The sequence below is a fragment of the Oikopleura dioica genome, chromosome 1 (assembly GCF_907165135.1).
Source record: "Oikopleura dioica chromosome 1, OKI2018_I68_1.0, whole genome shotgun sequence".
NCBI lineage: Eukaryota > Metazoa > Chordata > Appendicularia > Copelata > Oikopleuridae > Oikopleura > Oikopleura dioica.
In genome coordinates this window covers 3,833,786-3,853,017 of record NC_137291.1, presented here as the reverse complement: position 1 = coordinate 3,853,017, position 19,232 = coordinate 3,833,786, and the positions used below count along the sequence as shown (strand labels likewise).

At 39.2% G+C, this 19,232-nt stretch overlaps 3 protein-coding genes and 2 long non-coding RNA genes across 7 annotated transcripts; 2 read left to right on the top strand and 3 right to left on the bottom strand.

Moving 5' to 3' along the window:
- Positions 1 to 141: 141 nt before the first annotated feature.
- On the bottom strand, positions 142 to 1,435 carry LOC145709269 (uncharacterized). The gene is made up of 4 exons (XM_081786950.1): positions 1,362 to 1,435; positions 1,178 to 1,320; positions 835 to 1,133; positions 142 to 606 (listed from the first exon to the last, which is right to left on the bottom strand). Exons 1-4 carry the CDS (start codon positions 1,422 to 1,424, stop codon positions 146 to 148), a joined length of 966 nt encoding a protein of 321 aa, XP_081643076.1. The 5' UTR covers positions 1,425 to 1,435; the 3' UTR covers positions 142 to 145.
- A 3,666-nt stretch (positions 1,436 to 5,101) lies between these two features.
- Positions 5,102 to 9,178, top strand: LOC145696285 (putative folylpolyglutamate synthase). 2 transcript variants are annotated; one of them, XM_081773295.1, is made up of 6 exons: positions 5,102 to 5,237; positions 6,014 to 6,340; positions 7,202 to 7,544; positions 7,702 to 8,109; positions 8,719 to 8,924; positions 8,964 to 9,178. In XM_081773295.1, exons 3-6 carry the CDS (start codon positions 7,223 to 7,225, stop codon positions 9,144 to 9,146), a joined length of 1,119 nt encoding a protein of 372 aa, XP_081629421.1. In that variant the 5' UTR covers positions 5,102 to 5,237; positions 6,014 to 6,340; positions 7,202 to 7,222; the 3' UTR covers positions 9,147 to 9,178. The 2 variants fall into 2 exon arrangements, with proteins under 2 accessions (XP_081629421.1, XP_081629430.1); XM_081773304.1 differs by lacking the exon at positions 5,102 to 5,237 and adding an exon at positions 5,363 to 5,486.
- Positions 9,179 to 9,576: 398 nt separating this feature from the next.
- LOC145698846 (uncharacterized) lies at positions 9,577 to 11,524 on the bottom strand. Of its 2 annotated transcripts, XM_081776073.1 has the most exons (10): positions 11,358 to 11,524; positions 11,182 to 11,230; positions 10,897 to 10,993; positions 10,690 to 10,854; positions 10,495 to 10,644; positions 10,329 to 10,437; positions 10,175 to 10,284; positions 10,037 to 10,127; positions 9,815 to 9,990; positions 9,577 to 9,772 (listed from the first exon to the last, which is right to left on the bottom strand). In XM_081776073.1, the coding sequence occupies exons 1-10, from the start codon at positions 11,428 to 11,430 to the stop codon at positions 9,578 to 9,580; spliced, it is 1,215 nt and encodes a 404-aa protein (XP_081632199.1). In that variant the 5' UTR covers positions 11,431 to 11,524; the 3' UTR covers position 9,577. The 2 variants fall into 2 exon arrangements, with proteins under 2 accessions (XP_081632199.1, XP_081632206.1); XM_081776080.1 differs by lacking the exon at positions 11,182 to 11,230 and having other exon boundaries at positions 10,897 to 10,970.
- A 3,771-nt stretch (positions 11,525 to 15,295) lies between these two features.
- On the top strand, positions 15,296 to 15,934 carry LOC145711421 (uncharacterized). The gene is made up of 3 exons (XR_014135189.1): positions 15,296 to 15,553; positions 15,597 to 15,776; positions 15,824 to 15,934. It is a non-coding gene; the product is annotated as an uncharacterized LOC145711421 (long non-coding RNA).
- Positions 15,873 to 16,347, bottom strand: LOC145711420 (uncharacterized). Its single transcript, XR_014135188.1, has 2 exons — positions 16,277 to 16,347; positions 15,873 to 16,222 (listed from the first exon to the last, which is right to left on the bottom strand). It is a non-coding gene; the product is annotated as an uncharacterized LOC145711420 (long non-coding RNA).
- Positions 16,348 to 19,232: the final 2,885 nt, after the last annotated feature.

The window sequence follows — 19,232 nt, the reverse complement described above, 5'->3', positions numbered from 1 at the left end:
AATTTTATAAGCGATATTTTTAATATTTACTAAATAAAATTGTGAATCAAATTAAACAAAAATAAATAAAATGCTTATTTTATAATTTATTTCAAGAAAAAGAAAAATTCATTTTTATTTTAAAAAGAAACATTCAGAGAAAAGTTCATTCTTCGCAGGAATAATGGACAAGTAAATAATTCTCCGACTCTTCGCAGAAGATCTTGTTTTCTTCTGGAATCAAGTCGGTTGTCAGCGTGCAGTTTGCTTGATTTTCGCATTCAGAAGCGATCGAACTCTTCACATCTTCTTCGTGCTCGCAAACTGAAAAATCTCCTTTCTGGAAGTCGCCGAGGCATTCGTGCACATTCTGGCGGCCAAAAAACGCAGAATTGATGACGAGTTTCTTGTTGTCCTTGCAAGAAATGGTCTGTTCAATATCATTGGCTCCGGTATCGATGTCGCAGACGACCGCTCGTTGTTGAAATGGAGTGTTTCGCCCGAATTTTTGATCAATCCAAGTTTGATTTCGAGGATGAACTCGGGGCTGGTTTGTTTTCTCGTCGAGATATGCCCAGCTGCATTGGGCGACGGTTGAATCGAATTTATGGCAATAATGCCACAACGCTTAAAAAGAAAAATATATTTTCATTTTTATTATTTTCCAAAATTTATGATAAAATTACATAATAATTTAAAATAAACTGATAAATTTAATTATTTAAAATTATAATTAATTAACTTATTATTAAATTAATAATAATTTAATAATTTATTTAATTTATACATTAATATATTTTAAATCATTATTGCTATTAATAAAAATTTTCATAATCCTCGAGTGATAAGACTTACTGATAAGACGAAGTCGCTCCAATCTTCTCATCAAAATCACCTGCTGTTTCGTACATCGTTGCGAACCGGTGCTAAAAACTTGTCGGATGTAGACCGCCATTTTTCTAGCGACCCCGCTCTGGAATCTATTGTACATCGTACCACTCGTCAATTGATTCCCAGCGTAGGCATCGGAGCTTTCTGGAATTGAAACGATGTTGAAATCGCGGAAGCATTTTTCGGTCTGATTTCGAAGTCGGTTTTCGAGACGTTCGAATTGGTCGTTGATCTTGTTCTTGACGATTTCGCCGCGCTTGTGGCTAGAAATTTGGATCATTTCTGGAGAAAAAAGAGGGAATCAAACTGTGATGGCGGAAAATCAAAAATGAGTTTGGTTCTCGAATCGCGGATTTCAGCTAATTGATCGTTGAGATATTCCTCTTCGAGTTTGAAATTCGTGTTGTCGGTGTTCATGAAGCTCTCTTCATCAATGAAGATTCGAGCAGACTAGAAAGATGATAAGAATAAAAAAAAATTCTAAAAAATACCTCTTTTGCCAGAGAAGGGCGGAATTGAGCGATAGTTGCGAAGAAAAAAGTCGAAATTTTCATTTGTTTTTCTTTTGATTTTTCAAAACTGATGAATTTTTCCATTTCGACGAACATTTTATAGAGCTATTTTTTGATTGATGAAATGATGCTTATCAACGATCCCTGGCATGTGGCATGCAAAACGCTTTCCGATAACTCTAGAATTTCCAACCGCGAAACGTGCGAGAGTTGATTGATTTGGTTTTTCTCTGAGGAAGAATCTTTTGGAGAATATTTTTGGACGATCTGATCGTTGATTATCTTTTGAGACTATCTTCGATCGGCAAAATCGAACGATATTTTGATGATGAGCAAGAACTTCCAGACATCATTAAGGATCGCGGAGATCTTCTTTCCTTGAGGTCATGATGAGGCGTCTTTCTCGTGGGTTTTCCCCTAATTATTAATGGAAATGAGATGTTTAACCGGCCGGTTGAAAGTGGAATAGCGAATTCGGAATAAGTTATTAAGTTTATTTTTGTCGATTTGAACTTTTTTTGAAAGACTAAATTTTATATTTTTATTTATTTTTTGCTCGAAAACATGTTTTTAAGAAATTTTTACGTTTTTATTATCAATGAAATTCAAATTTCATATTTTTATTAAAAGAAGCCGTTAATTTTTTATCAAAAAAAACCATGAAATTTCGAAACTTCCTCTTTCGAAATGTAATGACCGTGAAGTAGGAAGGTCTCAAATGACAAGATCGCGAAATCAACCCTCGGCTGAGACGTCAATCATGATGAAAAAGACTGAAAATGTCATTATCAGTTCGAAATTCACGTCAAATTCGAACACTTGAATTTCAACAAACGAAATCATTGACGATGAAATTCGTGATGTTAATTTTTCAACGGTTCAAATAAGCAAATGATGACGAGGTCACTAGTTAGTAGTATCACCTCTGTACTTAACTAATTTTATTATTTTATCGAGCTATTATTTCAGGTAGCTCGTTTGATGTACAGTGGAACATCCTGTATATTACCGCGGTTGGCATTTCTGACTGACTAAATAATATACGGTGTACCTTTTTCTCGTTAACAAAATCATTTCATGTTTGATCAAATATATAATAAATTATTGGTAAAAATTAATAACAAATTTGTAACAAAATATTTTCAGTATTTACAATGCCGATTTTTATAAAAAAAAACTCTCTTCAATATCTGACGATATCTTCGCTCAGTAATTTGTAAAGTCTTCAAATTATTGATCCCGTGTACTGAAAAATTCTCCTTCTACATTCTCTTCTATCTTTTTGCTGCGAGCACTTTTTCCATAAAAATAAATTCTTGAGAAATTATTCTTTCCCGCAGACACTCGTGACTTGTCTAGTTGAAAAGAAAAATCGAAGAGTCCATAATTGAGAGAGGCTTAGCCGTCGACCCAAGAATCGAGGACGGAGAATATTCATAAGTCCCGGCTAATTGGACGTAACTTTGTGCTCAGAGCGTCGAAAACGTGGGGATTTTAGGGATAGAGATCATGAATGAATGTTAAGCCTGACGTTTACGTAAAGATTTTTGAAAAAGATCTCGTGGCCCCCGAGTCGTCCGGTGCGTATCTTCGATGGTACAGGGGACGAAGCACCTTGATTTCGGTCTTCGGTCGGGGTACCGGGGTCGTACCCTCTTTGATAGGCAAGGGTTATGGCAAAACTAATGGGAGAGCTCGAATGATAACCTCTTCTACCGGGAGTCTGGTAACAAATCGGAATCAGGACGGGACCGTTCATGGTCGATCCCTAATCCTGTCATTTGATTTTCACAAAAATGAACCCCAACCTCCTAAAAATGAACCTTTGAGACTCAAAGTTTTAGTATGCAACTGAGAAAACAACCAGCTGGAGATACTCTAGCAAATAACAAGCATTTTGCTTGGCTCAATTCTGCTCAAATTGAGCTAGCCAACAGATAAAAACATATTGAAACTGCCGTGGCAAGAATGAAGCCACTGACATTTCAGGCCTAGATGCAGACTCTGTGATAAATAGAGCTCACTCAAAAAAGAAGCAAATAAAAGAAAGAGAAAGCTCTTAGAGCCTTCTCCTCGTTGATTTTTATCAAAGAGGGAAATTCCAGTTCAAGGCTGAACTGTGACCCCATGAGCTAAGGATCGATTCTTCTGATTTTATCTGCTAAATCCTCAGTCACCTGCTTTTTTGATGATGAGATAGTAGAGCGACCACCAACGAGCGCCACCGCAGACGGTCAATATAAACGTAGCAATCTGACCTCTTTGTTAAATCGCAGCATCAAGAAAGTCCCTTTTCTCCCACGGTTCTTTTCCTAGCTCAACTATCAAGTAGTCGAAAATCAAATGAAAATTTCAAATTTCTCTCTTTTCACGCTTACTACAGTTTCATCTGCTTTTCTTCCGGAAAGATGTAAGTATAAACTCAACATTCAATAGTTAGTCGCTCATGGTCTTTCCTTCAAAAAGCCGCACGCGGCTTTTTTCGAAGCAAAAGAAACCAAGATCGAATAACGAGTAGCTTTAGCTTTCGAGAAGAGAAATTGGCTTTTCTTAACATATTCGAAGACCATATCTTAGTCATCATCTTTAACAACCAACTTCTAGTGTACGGAAGAACATATGTCGACAACTACCAAGCCCGCGCGCGCGCCCTTCAAGTTTGCAATCAACGATGTCAGCGGCATCCGAAACAAGTTGATCTCGAGTTTATCCGAATCTCGATGGGCTACAGCAGCCAATTTCGCGTCAGAACTCCCGTAAGTCAAGCTCCTAATCTGTGTAGAAAACCTGAGTCAGGATATTTTTCAGACCCTGACTCAGGGTTTCCAGACAGGTTGCCGAGCTAAGTCCCAAGTCCATCGTTCTCGCCCTCAATTGAATTTTAGGAGCATCGGGGAAAATTTATCGACATTGGCGCTTGTGGCGGAATTTGTCACGCGCCAAGCAGCATAACTGCCGGAAGTCTTCATGTGAATGAAAACACAGAAACGACTTGCGTTCCGACGAGATTCAAGCCATTGGTTTTGCAGGTTGCAGATGACAATGGATATTTCAATGAAATTACGATAGAAAATGGAATCATTGAACAATGCTCCTGTGTGACCATTAGCAAGGTACGTTTCTACAGTCAGAACTTCAGTTTTACCTGCATCAAATATCGTCGATTGAAATTCGGAATAAGAGCCAGATTGTCGGTTTTAAAAAGTGCGCGACGCTCTCTGATTGGCTTTTCCGCACTGAACTCCGAAAATCGACAGTCTTTGGCAATAATTCCGAGGTTCCATGGACTATCTTGGAGTCTTTCTGTCAATTTATGATCGACAATCTTATGACAACGTTGTTCCCTTCTTCCTAAAACTCTATTTTCAGATGAATTGCTAAAGAAAAATATCTTCTGAAGTTGAAGATTTGTGAGCAACCAGAACTCCTCGTCAAAGATGCCATCGCTCAATTGCGTAGATTAGCCAAATCAATCCGACTCTGCTTCGAAATTCCCCGTAGTCCAATTATTGATAATAAACAAAATCTTACGAAAAATGTCTGCCAGACAAAATAGCATTCTTTCCTGTTCGAAAAGTAACCTGTCTAGTCCAAATTTCGAGCCGAAAAGTCGGTAAAACTGGTTTGATTCTCGCGCTCTGTTGGCCAATCAGCGCGAGGGGAAAAATCTTTTTGAGAATCTAGAGAATTTCTGCAAAACTCTATTTCCCGAAAAAGAGAAGAAAAACTGAACTCAAAAACTGATTTCTGTACCGACTTGTTCTCATAACCCCTCTTTTTAGTGTAAAAATGATATTTTCGAAATCGGAAAAATGGTCAAAATTTTGCGCCAGCTGTATGTTCAAAATCGAAATGGTAATTTTCATTATTAACCCGAAATCCCCATTTTCGTTGCTTTTAAAAATATTTGTGTTTTTGACTGGAAAAACCGGATCCTGAATTGTTTTCGAAAACGCCTCTCTCCGAGTCGGGGTGGTTCCGAAACTGACAAATTTGGTAATGTTCCAAATTTAATTTACTCTTTTTGCAGAAAAAAGTAATTGTTTGTATTCTATGAGAGGAGATTTTAGTCTTTAGAATTGACCATTTCAAACTACTTTAAAGGTATTTTTAAATATATAAGTTATATAATATAACAAAGAGAAACCCTTAATTTGGCTGGCAGCAGAACTAAGTTCATGTCACCTAATTTGGTCATCACTGTTCAAATTAAAGCAGAGGGGCCTTATTTAACGGGAAAAACCAATCTTTAAAAAGGTCAGATATTTGACGAATTACTAACTTGTTGCTAGAAAATCGTTAAATAAGAACCATTCTATCAAAGCCAGCGTTATTAAAGTGACACCCTTATTTTTGAGGGGCAAAATGTGAAATAGTGATGGGGGCCCTTATTTCGCGTTTTGGCTCCTCAAATAAGGGGTTCACTTTGAGTCCGGCATTTTTCTATGCAACGCTTTTCATAGGAAAAGCTACTTTTGAAAGTCGAAAACAGAAAAATATCGAGTTTGTTTATTTTTCTATTTTCGCATTTCTAGTTTTTCTAGTGTTACGTCAGGATCCCGTTTTTCTCGATTGATTGCTTTTTTGTTTTTCTTGTCTCCCTTGAGCAGTCTCCTTGAAGAACTTTTTAGCTCTCAGAAGAATCTACAATTTCCAGAGACATTTATCGATTGCGAAAAAGATGCCCAGTGCTTATCAGGAAGCGATAAGAAGATTGGAGAATTTGCAAACGAACTACCAAGGAACGGGCTCAACAAAAGCCTCTGGATCCAGTCTCCATCGGAAAGGAATAGCTTGGTTGAGCCTAATTAAAAGTTCTTCAAAGCCAGATCAAAAGCGGCGGCTGGACGCAGCAGTCCAAGTATGCGCAGTCTGAAAAGACCCTGAATGACTTAGATCAGGGCGAATTAGTAGAAAAACTCCAGAAGATTCCGCTCTTTCATGTTGCTGGAACCAAGGTAAGTCTTTGATGAATCTAATTTATATTATCTCAATAAAACTGATATTCTCGTTCACGTAATCACAGACTTAGGGGTATACCTGTGCCAAAATTCTATATGTGGACAACACTTCGGCCTGGCTACCCTTGTAGAAAGCCTGGTCCTAAAAGAGGGTCCTAAAAAGAGCTTTTTTAGCAGGTTATCGAGCCCAAATGAGTCGATTGGGCAAGGAGAAACCCACTTTTGGACGGTAAAACCCTTAGATGAAATTAAAAAAGTCGACTTGAGGCAAATTTTTTCAAAAAAATTTTATTGGCTAATATGAAAGAGCAGGAAATTCTGAGTCGAATGGTCTACTTCCGGCTCTATAATTCCGTCAAATGACGTCATTATGACTCATTTCCCCCAAAAAACTTTTGGGGAGCTTTTGAAGGGGTTTCCGATGGAGTTTTTTGGCGTTCTTGGGCTGAAAATAATCGCCGTCGAAAATTGAGGGGGGGTTTTCTTGGATTTTGAGAAATTCCAAGCAAAACACGTTGAAACCGACCGGTCGAATTTTGGTCAACATTTTTTTCTTGAGTTTTTTCAAAACCCTTAAAAACCCCCCCTCAGTTTTCGACGGCGATTCTTTTGAGCTATAGAACGTCCAATAAATCCAACAGAAACCCCCTTAAAAGTTCCCCAAAAGTTTACCAAAGATGCCCTAATCTGGACTTTATTACGTAATTTTTGACGTCATAAAGTCAAAATTTTCGGGGCAAATCTAGCCTATTCGATTCAGAATTTTCTGCTCTATCTTCTGAGCACGAAAAAAATTTTTATGAAAATTTGCCTCAAGTGAAGTTTTTTAATTTCATCTTACCTCATCATTAAATTCAGGGAAAGGGGACAACATCAGCGATGATCGACAGTTTACTCCGCGAAAAAGGCTTCAGAACCGGCCTATTCACGTCTCCCCACTTATGCAAAGTGAACGAGCGCATCAGAATCGACGGAAAGCCGATTTCCGACGAAGATTTCGCCTTCAGCTTCCACCACATTTACGAGCAACTGAAGCCAGAGCAGCGCCCTGCCTATTTTTCGTTCTTGACGTTGGTCGCTTTTCACGCTTTTTCGAGGCTGAGAGTCGATGTGGTCATTTTGGAAGTGGGAATCGGGGGCACTTTTTGCACGACTTCGCTGTTCCCAGTCGGGCCTATGCCGCGTGTCTGTTGCGTCACAGGTCAGTTTCTAGCACGGTGAATGTTTTTGTTACCACCGCGCTGGTAATTAAATTTCATAAGGGAGTTATATAACTGGTTGGGCTCCAAAATTTTCCTAATTTCTTCGTTTTTCATCGGCTTTCAGATTTTTCTATCTCAAATAAACCTCAATTCTAGCTCTTGGCTACGACCACATGTCCATCCTCGGCCACACAATCGAAGAAATCTCTCGCGCAAAAGCCGGAATCTTCCGTAGAAACGCCACCCTCATTTCTACGCGCCAGGAGTACACGGAAGCTCACAAAACGCTGCTCGAAGAAGCAAAGAAGATCATTACGCCTCTTCTCATCCCTTCCGAGAACTTGCGCGAATCGTTGTATGGAAAAGAAGGGCCGATGAAGTGCAACGCTTCCGTTGCGCTCACAGCCGTTCGGACTTTCTTTGGGAAGTCGCTGGACGAAGCCGCGACGAAGGAAGAAATGGAAGGGTTGAATAAGACCTTTTGGCCTGGGCGACAACAGATCGTTTGGCACAATACCGGCGAAAGGAAGCTGAAAGTTTTGCTTGATGGAGCGCACACTCTAGGTAAGGAAACACAAATTTTCGCCAAAGGAACTTACGATTCTACGGTAGATTACTGCCGGTAGTAACAGTCGAAATAGTCATAATCATGGTATATTCATGTAATTGTCTTCGATAAGTACAGCTAACGAAGCTTACTTGGAATTTCATATCAAATTTTAGGCTTTCTTTTTGAATCTTCTTTTAGTTAAAACTTGTCCTAGAGTTGTAACATCGATAGCCGATAAATCTCAGCTAGCAATTGACTATCTCTTGGCTCCCTTTTCCGAGGTTGAATGGATTCATGTCCAGACGGAGACCGGACCGAATTAAAGTGACAACGGGTGATTTCTAGTCTGCAAAGAAATAATAAGTGCCCAACCAATACACTTAGAGGGTAACTTATGGTTTCCTTAACGAATTCTCCGGTAGAACCGGGATTTACGGAATAAGTCTTTTTGGTCGGCGCTCTCCAATGATTTGAGCAGGGAGTGACTAGGTTCAAATAAGAACTCCTTTTATTTTTGGTCCAGAATAGCTGGAGCGGGGCTCATTATTTCCCCAATTACTATATCTGCTCTAACGCGAATATCTGGCATTACCGGTCTGTGGATAACATCTGATCTTCTTCAGAATCGCTGCGACCATGCGTTAATTGGGCTGCGAAAATGAAAGAAGGAAACCTGGCAGTCTTGATGAACGTGACTAAAGACCGGAAAGTGAAGCCTTTGATCGACATCGTCGCCGATTTGGAACCGTCATATTTGATACTTTCTCCCAATGTTGCAAAAACGACGGAGAAATCGCAGATTCCGGACAAGAATTTCCCAATAGAAAAGGTACCTTATTCTTCAGAAAAAATACTACATACCTTTTAGCAACTCGAAAAAATCAACGAAATCGAATCCACCGCCACGAAAATGGGTCTCAAAACGTTGCGTTTCAACTCGGTCAACGAATCCCTCGAAAACCTCCCCACCGAAATCACGACCGTCCTGATCACGGGCAGTCTCTACCTCGTCGGCGCCTTTTTTCAACTTCGTCCTGATTTACCTCTCTGATCGGTTTTCCATCGTTTCGAAATACATTCACGAAAAAACTGAGAAGTTTATCAGATAGATAAGGGGCGATCTGAGACAGCGATCGTGATCGAATCTGGAGACAGACACTTTTGTACGGCGATATTTGAGAGACGCGCCTGATCCTCGGAGATTTGTTCCTCCGTGAGGTCATAATTTTGCTCAGTCTCGAGACTGACTTAATTTGTTGTCGAGATGAGCCCCTGAGGGGCCCTGCGGACTTTTCTGGAGCATTTAAACCCTCGATAACTAGATTTCTAATTCGTCCATCTATCTTGGAAGCTATGGCGAAGCCAATTTACGGCTTTGATCGTTGAAAAAGCCGCTGCGCGGCTTCTTTACAAATTCTGACTAAAGTTTTAACTTCGGCTTGCTTGAAGGAAAAGAGCTTTTTTTCAAAGAAAAACGTTGATTTATATTTCAATAGTGTCATTTACAGAAGGGCGTCTGGAATGGGAGCTGCTCATTCTTGGCTTTTTCGTCGAAGTAGAATTGATGCGTTCTTTGGAAGCCGATGAAGTTCGCGGAAGCTTTTCTTTGGATTCGTTGGAAGAGGATGTTCGCGGTTTTGTTGTCGATTTTTTCGAAAGAAGCGATTTCTGAGAGGACTAAAGAGCAATAAGAATTGAAGATAAGGGACTTTGGCTTACCGCGCTTGCGTTTTTCTTTGGTTTTGAGAGCTTGGAAAGCATTTGATCCATGTAGTTTGTGTTGATGTCTTTCTTGGTCGACATATCTTTCACTTTCTCGTTCACTCCGTCGATGAAATCTTTGTACATCTTGTTTACTTTCCATGCATACACTGTCGCGACGATAGAAACGATCACTGAAAGGGTTCAATTTGAATTTTTATCGAAAATGGAAAGGGTTACCTAGAATCCAAAGATTGATGCAAATCCAAATGTGAGTCGGCCACCAGGGATTGTAGTACAGAGCTGCGTTCATTCTTCGCTGACAATCGGCCTAGAAATCGGTTGAAATCAAGAGAAGCGGATTTTGATTATGATTACCGGATATCGCTGGCACCAAACTTTCATGTCCCAGCCGGAGTAGTACGATGTTGGAACATTCGATTGAGGCTGACTGTATGATGTGTGGGAGTACTTGTTTGTGTCCATTCCTAAAAGAGGAAAGTGAGAATAAGTTCTACATGCGATTTTTTACCTGGATAACTCGCCGCCGTGTAGGGCCCATAATGCCATCGCCAAGCATGAAACGATTCAATCATCGCCGCGCTGAAGAACCAACAAATGAGCCAAATGTTGAAATACAACTGAAAACAACCATCGTTGCAGAAGTTCTACATGAAGTTTATGAAAAAGTTTATCACCTCGTAAGTTGGCCATGGTTTGCGCTTGCGACGTCTGTGGTATCCAGAGGTAAATATGGCGTAGACGACGATCAAGGCGAGATTCGCCGTGACGGTGAAGAACATGACCATGTGGAAGGGCCATGTTACACCGCCAATTGGGTAGATTCTCTGAAGAAAAACGATGGCAAAAAAGAAAGGAGTAGTTAGACATACCTTGACATAAGGAGTAGTAGCGCAGCAAACCCAAGCGATGAAGCTACCGATCAACATCACCAGCTTGAAAATCCCTTGCTTTGATTTTGCATATGTCTGATCGCAGCAAACGACATCGCTTGGCCGACTTGTGTTGCCTCGTCTTGTATTTCCCGATTTTGGTGTCTTTTGATAGAGTTAGGGGACTTTGGCGATGTTTTATTTTACCATTCCAGTGTGCATCATCCCACTAGGATTCGTCGTGTAAAAAGGCGCTCCATAAGTCGCATGTGGATTCATTCCTAGAGGAGGATTTACAGGCGCTAACTTTGGTCTCAGTTTTTTTTTTATTCAGAAGGTCAAACATTCTTCTTTTGTACTTCTTTTAATAGAGTTCGAATTCGAACATTTGTGGCCCCGAAAAAGAGCCACATGACAATTTTCGTGGAATAGTGGAAAAGTGCGTGATTCATGCATTTTCTGATTTTTTTTTCTTTTTCTGTGACCATAACTGAGTAAATAGTGGACGGTGCGTAGCCCCCGGAAAATGGAGGTGGAGAGCCTTAAAACGGTTTTACCTAAGTTTACGTTACTTATAAGAGCTTATTGGAGTTTTGATTGCAGTTTTAAAAAATTTTGAGAATGAAACTTTATTCTAACTTAATTAAAATTTTTGATGAAAATAATACCTGGTTGAGGAAAACCCGGAGAGTACGAACTCATCGTTGCGCCGCTTTTACGTGGCCCATTTGGCTGGGCCATGTTTTCGATCCCCTTCGTTTCTTCTTATTAGCAATCTCTCGTCGGAAGAAACCACGAAAATTATCCAAGAATAAGGCTATTTTTTGCGAGAAATGGTGCAAGATGAGAATGGAAAGGGCAAATATTAACTCTCCGCATTACGAGTATGTAAATATCGTAGAATGCATCGCGCACCAGGCTCATTGAAAAACGAATCATTGGGACATTTGCGCTCGTAATTATGACGTCTTATTCGAAATCAGAAGGGTTCACAGTTGATTCTTCTTCAATTTCTTTTGATGAGAAATTGTTGAAAAAGTGAGCCACCCTAATGGGAGACTGATCATACTTACAAAATTTGTAAGTTACAAATACTGGAAGCATGACGTTGGTGATCAGAATCTTGTTTATCCAACTGTACAATCGACTTAGGTTTGCGTGTTTTGACTATAAATAAAAAGTAGATTTTTTATTTCAAAGGGAGACATTTGTCTAAGAAGAAAGTTAATGAACGGCGAAAGCTTCGATTTTTCTTCGCTGAATTCCGAAAGGGACTGCATTCAGATGCTTCGAAACATGCTCAATTTACCCGACATTGTGGACGATGCTGAGGTCATAAGGGCTTCGTTCGTTTTCATGAAAGAAATTGAGTTCATCCTTGATCTTATTGAAAACTCTTCTAATTAGATCTGATAAATAAACAATTTGAAAAATATTAGTGACAGTTATTACGACTCAGTATTACCCATATGTCTCCAGGATAGCCCATACGGCGAGTATGGTCAGAATTACGTCCCGGTTTTCCTCATAGTCGATTTCTTGTACGACCTTAAGGACGACTAAAAATTGCACACCAATCAGGTAAAATCACCGATTATGGTGTCCACATCAAACATTTTTGATAACAAAATTTTTTCCGTAAAATTATTTTTGTTTATTTTTTCATAAAAATGAATTCATTCGCCTTTTCGGAAAGAAAAATGTTGAGTTGTGTTCAAAACTGAAGAAATTTTTTTTCAAAAATTTCCTCAAAATTCAAATTCTAGAGAAAAATGGCAAGAATGCGAGAAGTGAATAAGTCACTAATTTTGAGGGAGCAGCAAAGACAAGAGAAACATTTAAGGGACTAACGAGTCTGATGATTTGTGGCGTCGACAGGTGGCAAAGTGGGCCATGGTTAGGATAAGAAATGAAAATCGCATCTAATTCGCCCAATCAGTACCCTTAACTTATTGCGATAAGAATTGCGACAAGAGAATTCAAAGAAAAAAATTCAAAAGAAAATACTTTTCAAATCCATTCAAAAGGTTAAATTTTCACAAAAAAAAAGGTTTGAAAATTAACCCATATTGGTGAAGCGGCCCAAAAAGGGACAATTTTAGCGATTTTTCATGATTTTTAAAAGTCTTCCTTGATTTCAATTGTTGAAAAATCAGCGTTTTCACATGGTCTTATTAGATAGATTTTATTTCTATTCAAATTGGCACTAGAATTTTAAATAAAAATCTTCATCTGGAGTTTTCGTTTCAACTTATAAATATTTTTTATCGCATTCAATATAGAAAAATCCTATTTTATCTGGCCCGCCCGTCACTCAAGATTTTATGCATCTTGATAAAGCCGCTATAAACTGGTCTAATTGAACCTTATCCGACTAAATTAACTTTTCGCTGACCCGCTTCTCCTCCGAGCGCCTGGCACACGTGCCCCAGGCCGCAGCACATTCAGAATCTTTCAGAGACACGAATAAAAAAGATAAAAGCTCACAAGCGGCTTTAATTCAATTTCGAATCGATGCACTTGTCACTTACTTTTCTTATTCAGCGGTTCTTTCAATACTTGTTCTTCAAATAAATTCCAAAAAAAACGGGAAAAAACGAGAAATGAAAATGAAAAATGAAAGCTTGGAACAATTTTGCTGGGATCAGGAAGGAAATTTTACTCAATACAGAGATCATAAAGTTGAACAGGTTGGAATCACATAATTTTGGATCTTTTACATTTTGAGTTGTTTTAGATTGTTTCCGGCAATATTGCAGGGGTGAGCCTTATTATCGCGATTTATCTGTTTTGTGCGTTGTCGGTTTATTCTTTTAGATTTGGAGAATTCAGGATTGAGATCAGAAAACATTTTTAATGGAAAAGATAACAACGTCGATAAATGTCTTTGGATGTATCCAGATGTCTTTGGATGTATCCAGATGTCTTTGAATGTCTCTAGATGTCTTCAGATGTCTCTAGATGTCTTCAAATGTCTCTAGATGTCTGAAGATATCCCTAGATGTATTAAAATGTCTTTAAATGTCCCTAACATGTCCCAACTAATGTTATATAACTCTTATGATCTCATGAAAGTCCTTTCAAACCAAAACTACGGCGCGTTTCTTTCGCCTTACTCCTCCTTGTCTCCTTCCTCGACATCATTCTATGCTCCTTCCTCGTCTGGTCAAACTACCAACAAAACATGAGTCATTTAAAATGCCGGGTGACCGAGAAGATTAGCCAGGCATGCTTCAACCTTTTTCGAAATTCCCAAAATCCGAAATTATTTTTGAAGCCAAAGAACAGTAACGTCATTTTCATCACGACTTTCTACTTCATCTACCTGTTTCTCTGGCTTCGTCAAAATAAATTCTACCAGGATCCGATTCTCTCCGACAACTTTCCCGAATGGTCCCGGAAACTGAACAAGTTCACTTTGGCAGCGATCATTTTTGTTGTTACTGCTTCGAATATCACTGTAGCGCCTCATTTCTTCGACCCAAAAGTGATCATTTGTGGTAAACGGAAGGAAAATGGATATTTCGAAGGAATCTGTTTCCAGGACGATGATGAATGGAGCTTATGGGTGAGATAATCATTGAATAGATGAAGAAATGTCTTAAGATGTCTTAGAATGTCCTTGGATGTCTTTGGATGTCTAGAGATGTCCTAAGATGTCTTTTGATGTCCCTCTATCACAGAGATTTGTTTTGATGTATGCAAATCTTCTCAGATGTCTTAAGATGTTCTTAGATGTCTTGAGATGTCTTGAGATGTATCTAGATGTCTCGAAATGTCCAAAAGCTCATTTTTCAATTTGTAGCTTGGACTTGGATCGATGGTCTTTATTCAATCCCTCCTTCTCTTCCTGTTTCTCTATCCCTTGAAATTGCATCCGAAGCACATTTCCGCGACGAATCCTCTTCAGCAAGAAGGCATGTATCGACTTTTGAGACGATGTACGATTCTAGCGACTTGCTGCACAGTCACAGATTTATGCTGCATTCTCTTTTATGACTGGATAATTCAATTTCAAGCAAAAACAACATGTTATAACTGAAATCAAGGAAATATCCAGGTTAAAGATAACCTTCCAAGACACGAAACCAATCGTCTTCGTCAACAACGGTTATGTAATCGATGCTCTTGCGAACCTTACTTGCTGCATATTCTGCCACTCAACATGGAAGCGCATGATTTTTCCCTGGACGGGTGATCCTGATGCTGAAATCAAAAATTATACGACAAGCAAATTAAGAAGAGCATCTCAGGAAATGGTTCAAAGTCAATTTAATCAATCAAAATATCTATTATTTATGTCCTCGTTGTAACTGAATGTTTGTGACTGTCATAAAGGCCGAGTTCTTTCAGCATGTTCGTCGTCATTCAGAAGCGTTGTTTAATATCTCAGGAACTGTACTCAATGTCATTCTCTACTCCCGTGTATCAGAATAACGACCCTTTTCATCAAGACCTCTGATTGGTCGAATTTTTATGAAGCTTTAGCGAAAACCTAAAATAAGAAAATAACATCAGTTCTGTCAACCCTCAATGATCGAAATTCGATGGACGTAACAAGCGCCAATATCCCCGAAATAAGTATTGAGTACGAAAATGAAGACGCATCGCGAAATTCACGCCCAAATTCAGCTCTCTCGATCCGCCCAAGAGAAAATTCCTTCAATCACGTAAGCAATCATAAAACAGCGCAAAAGAACTTGTTGTCCAAGCTTAGAGAAAGTCGTGAATCAGCAGATTCGTACAAGCTCAACCCTTTTTCGATTCATCGATTTACTCCAACGCCTCGAGGGTCGCCAAAGTCCGTCTCCAATTTGAGCCACTCGGAGTCGGAAAATGTCTTCAAATCGCTGGATTCTAGAGCGTAAGTCCTTTTTCTCCCTTCCATCTTTCCCCCTCTCTTTCAGATTTCTTGAAGCTCCGTTGGGAATAAGAAGAAACCGGACGATTTCGAACCAGCTTTCGTTTGAACCAGTTCTTGAAGTGCCAAATTTCTTCAATGAAAAAAGAAGAGTCTCGTTTCAAATTTCGAACTCGGAAGATAATCTTTCCGTCAATGAGTCTACTTCGCTTCGTGAATCTCATTCGTAAGCCCTCTTCTTTTTCTACAGGGAGAAAATTGATTCTTTCAAAGATTCGACCGACTTTGCAAACCGTCCCTAACGGAATCGACTCTCAACTCGAGTTTTTCCATCGGCCTGCAAATTAGCTGCTCGAGTTTACAAGAAGACGACTAACGAGTGGTTTCACTGTATTTAACAATTTCACTGCCAATTTTCCTAAAACAAGAAGTATTCATCTCATCGCTTCGAACTTGTCCATTTTCGCTGCCACCCCTTTTTCCAGACTTTGCTTTGTCGCTGCCCCTTTCTTTTGCCCTTCTTGCGGCCTGTCTGGGAGACTTGAGAAAGACGGGATTCTCGGCGGGATAGTCGTTGTCGCACTTCGTTTGGGTTCTCGAAGGCATCGAAGTTTATTTCTTCATCGAAGTCGGACAGCTCATTTAGGGTATCTTCTATGAAATCGTCCGATTCTAGAGACAAAGAAAGTAGTTGTTAAGCTTCTTTAGTTTTCTGACCGTAATTACCTGTATCGAAATCTCCAGTTTCTGGTGGTGTTAGGGCCGATTCTAGTTCATCCATTTTTCTCTCGCCGAATTTTTTTTCTTTCTGATTAATTTCTGAACCGATCTGATGTGGTAAAATAAAATTTATACTACTTCCAAACTTGATTCGCGTTGGGTCGATTTTTATGATTGTTGGCCGCGATTCAATGGTGTTACAAGAGTTGAAAGTTGCGTCAAGTCTATTTTTCAATAGTCATAAAAACGATCAATTTTCATGTTGAGATTCATTTTCCCTTTTTTCAAAAAGTAATTTTCAAAATAAAGTGTCATTTTTTGCCATCGAAGCGAAAAATCGTGCATTCTAAAAGTTGGAAAACAGAGCTGCTACAAATGGCAGATTCAATAAAAATATTTTCCACGCTGGTTGGCACTCCAGCTTTGTTGGTTTTGTGAAGTGTTTGGGAGAATGTCTTAGGCCATCCAATTCAGCCCGGGCCACGGCAGGGATCAATTTGACATCTGCTGGCTGGAGCGGACAGAACTCAAGAACTAGAAACTTGCGTAAGTTTCAAAAAATGCCTTGTTTTCAAAAAAAAATCAAACAAGAAAGTGTTATTTTATTGAGGAAAATTCAAAAGTTCTGATTTCTGATCAATATTTAAGGTCTCATTTAAGGATCTCCTCTTAAGGGTATCCAAAAATAAACCATTTTTTGCGCTAGAACTCGTTCTTAGCTACATTCAGATACCAAATTCACTTGGAGTCTTAAGGGTACCTAGGTCGAGTTTGGGTACCCCCTTAAACCATTTTCTGACCAAAGAATCGAATTCTTCAGGTTCTGAGGAACAAAAAACTCTATAATGACCCTATGGCTATCTAAACGTTTTCACGGTCAAAAACCACTGTAAAGTATAAAATCTATAGGAAATGCTAGCGCCTCAAATTTTGACGGAAAAATTTTCATCTCCGATTTTGCTGATTAAGGGCTTAAATAAAAGCTTATGGCCTGGTTAACATCGTAGTGAAGCTTAAAATTGCCCCAGAAAATTAAATTCAGTTCAAAACCGGGGAAAATGGAAGCTTACCAAGCAAAAATGCGGAATTTGTGAAGACTAGACCAATCTTTTGAAAATTTTGTTAAAAAAACCTTCGAAATCCAAATATCTGCTCTGTCACGATTGTAGAGCAGGCTTTTGACTTTATGTATCCAAAAAGGAAAAATAGGTTTGTATGAAAATTTTCGCCTGAATTTAGCGTTGAAAATGGCCATTTTAGACCGAGAGGCCAACTTTGAGGGCAAATTTTCTGAAAAAAAATTTTGAAATCGAAAAAAATGCTCTGTCACGATCCGAGATCTAGGATAGATCTATTGAATTAGCTATTAAAGGGCATTTTTCGTAAGAAATAAAGGGTAGTAATTTACCCTCAAAGATGGCCATCTCGACCCAGGTAGCCTTAAGGGTGTAAGGGGCAAAATCGTTGTTTGAAAATTTGAAATTTGGCCATGGTCGACGGGGGGATCCTTAAATAAACTATTGTTAAATCAATTTGAAACGTTCAACAAATACAAGACGTGTACCTTGTTTAAGGGTATACACCGCGAAACGCCTTATAAATATTTTCCTTGCGTAAGGTAAATATTGCGGAAATACCCTTACGGTCGCACCTATCTACCTGGCAAAAAAAGTTGTATAAGTAACGACCCAGTGATATTTTCTTACTCGTCAAAAATTCCCGCATCTGGCTTTTTTCGTTTTTACACTAGTTCGAAAATTCTTCGCCGCGTCTCACGTTTTTTTACGGGAAAAAAACTATTTGCGAGAAATTTGCTTCTTCTGTCGCGCGTAAGAAACAAATTGTATGCTCCTTGCTTTCTCGAATATTTTGAATTCTTATTGCCCCCAGCTTGCCCTAGAAAGAGGGTAGATCCTGCATCAAGGAAAAGGAAAACGTTGCTGAAAGGATGGATCTAAGGGATGAACTGGGATCGCGATAAATGGTGCGCGCCAATCGTCCTCTTTTTCCGGAGTCAATTAAAGTATTCAAGGCGAATCCCCTAGTTCTCATAACACGTAATAAAACAAATGTGATGGCAAACTTCCGCGAAATGCAATATATCCTTGCTTAGATAAAAAAAGGGATACACAAGGCTCCCACTAGTTTACAAATGAACTATGTTAAAAACCTGACTCAGGTTCCTAGAAAAATCAAGGACCCTGACTCAGGTTTTCATCACAGATTCCCGAGTTGAGCCCTGATTTCTCGGGCTTGGCTCGGCAACTTGTGTGGAAAACCTGAGTCAGGTTTAGAAGAGTTAAATCGAAAAGCCGCGTAGCGGCTTTTTTTAAGAACGAAGCCGCAAAGCGGCTTCGCTTGATTTTCTTTCGATATCTTTTAAAAAATGGCAAAGCCGCTCCGCGTCTTCGTTTCTGAAAAAAAGCCGCTACGCGGCTTTTCGTTTTAATTCTTCAGAACCTGACTCAGGTTTTCTACCCAGGTTGCAGAGCCCTGATCTGGGGCAGGATTATGAATTATTTCCTATGGCAAGCAAGAGTTCTTTCCCTCAAGAATTTGAAGAACCGAGTATACTTTAGCTTGAAAGATGAGCTAACCCAAAAGTGTTGTTAATTTTGTGGACACTTGGCCGAACAGAGTGGCTTGTTCATAAGCACCGTCAATCAGCGTCTTATTTTCCTCGAGAGCGCGAGAATCTTAGCTCAAATAACGTTACACGTTCTTCAATTTTGCAATTTGCTTTTGGCTTGCCCAATTTTTTTTGCGTAAGAAAGGAATTGGAATGCAGCGAATAAAGAAATAGAAATTGAAAATCGTCATCGAATAAAGTCTCAAGAATTTATCGAATGCAAATTCTTCGTTTTTGATCCAAGTGCTCCAAAGAGAGATTTTTTCTTAAGGGTATCGCAACGAAAACCAGCGAAGAAAAAGCAAAGGCAGGAAAAAAAGAATCAAAAAGTCG

What these genes read in the sequence shown, in the direction of transcription:
- LOC145698846 (XM_081776073.1), bottom strand. Translation starts at nt 11,430, where the DNA reads ATGGCCCAGCCAAATGGGCCACGTAAAAGCGGCGCAACGATGAGTTCG. An exon ending in CTACTACTCCTTATGTCAAG is followed by an intron (nt 10,645 to 10,689) that starts GTATGTCTAACT and finishes GTTTTTCTTCAG; the next exon opens with AGAATCTACCCAATTGGCGG. An exon ending in CATCAATCTTTGGATTCTAG is followed by an intron (nt 9,991 to 10,036) that starts GTAACCCTTTCC and finishes GAACCCTTTCAG; the next exon opens with TGATCGTTTCTATCGTCGCG.
- LOC145709269 (XM_081786950.1), bottom strand. Translation starts at nt 1,424, where the DNA reads ATGAAAATTTCGACTTTTTTCTTCGCAACTATCGCTCAATTCCGCCCT. An exon ending in GCCCTTCTCTGGCAAAAGAG is followed by an intron (nt 1,321 to 1,361) that starts GTATTTTTTAGA and finishes TCATCTTTCTAG; the next exon opens with TCTGCTCGAATCTTCATTGA. An exon ending in TTTGATTTTCCGCCATCACA is followed by an intron (nt 1,134 to 1,177) that starts GTTTGATTCCCT and finishes CCAAATTTCTAG; the next exon opens with CCACAAGCGCGGCGAAATCG.
- LOC145696285 (XM_081773295.1), top strand. Translation starts at nt 7,223, where the DNA reads ATGATCGACAGTTTACTCCGCGAAAAAGGCTTCAGAACCGGCCTATTC. An exon ending in GCGTGTCTGTTGCGTCACAG is followed by an intron (nt 7,545 to 7,701) that starts GTCAGTTTCTAG and finishes CCTCAATTCTAG; the next exon opens with CTCTTGGCTACGACCACATG. An exon ending in TGATGGAGCGCACACTCTAG is followed by an intron (nt 8,110 to 8,718) that starts GTAAGGAAACAC and finishes GATCTTCTTCAG; the next exon opens with AATCGCTGCGACCATGCGTT.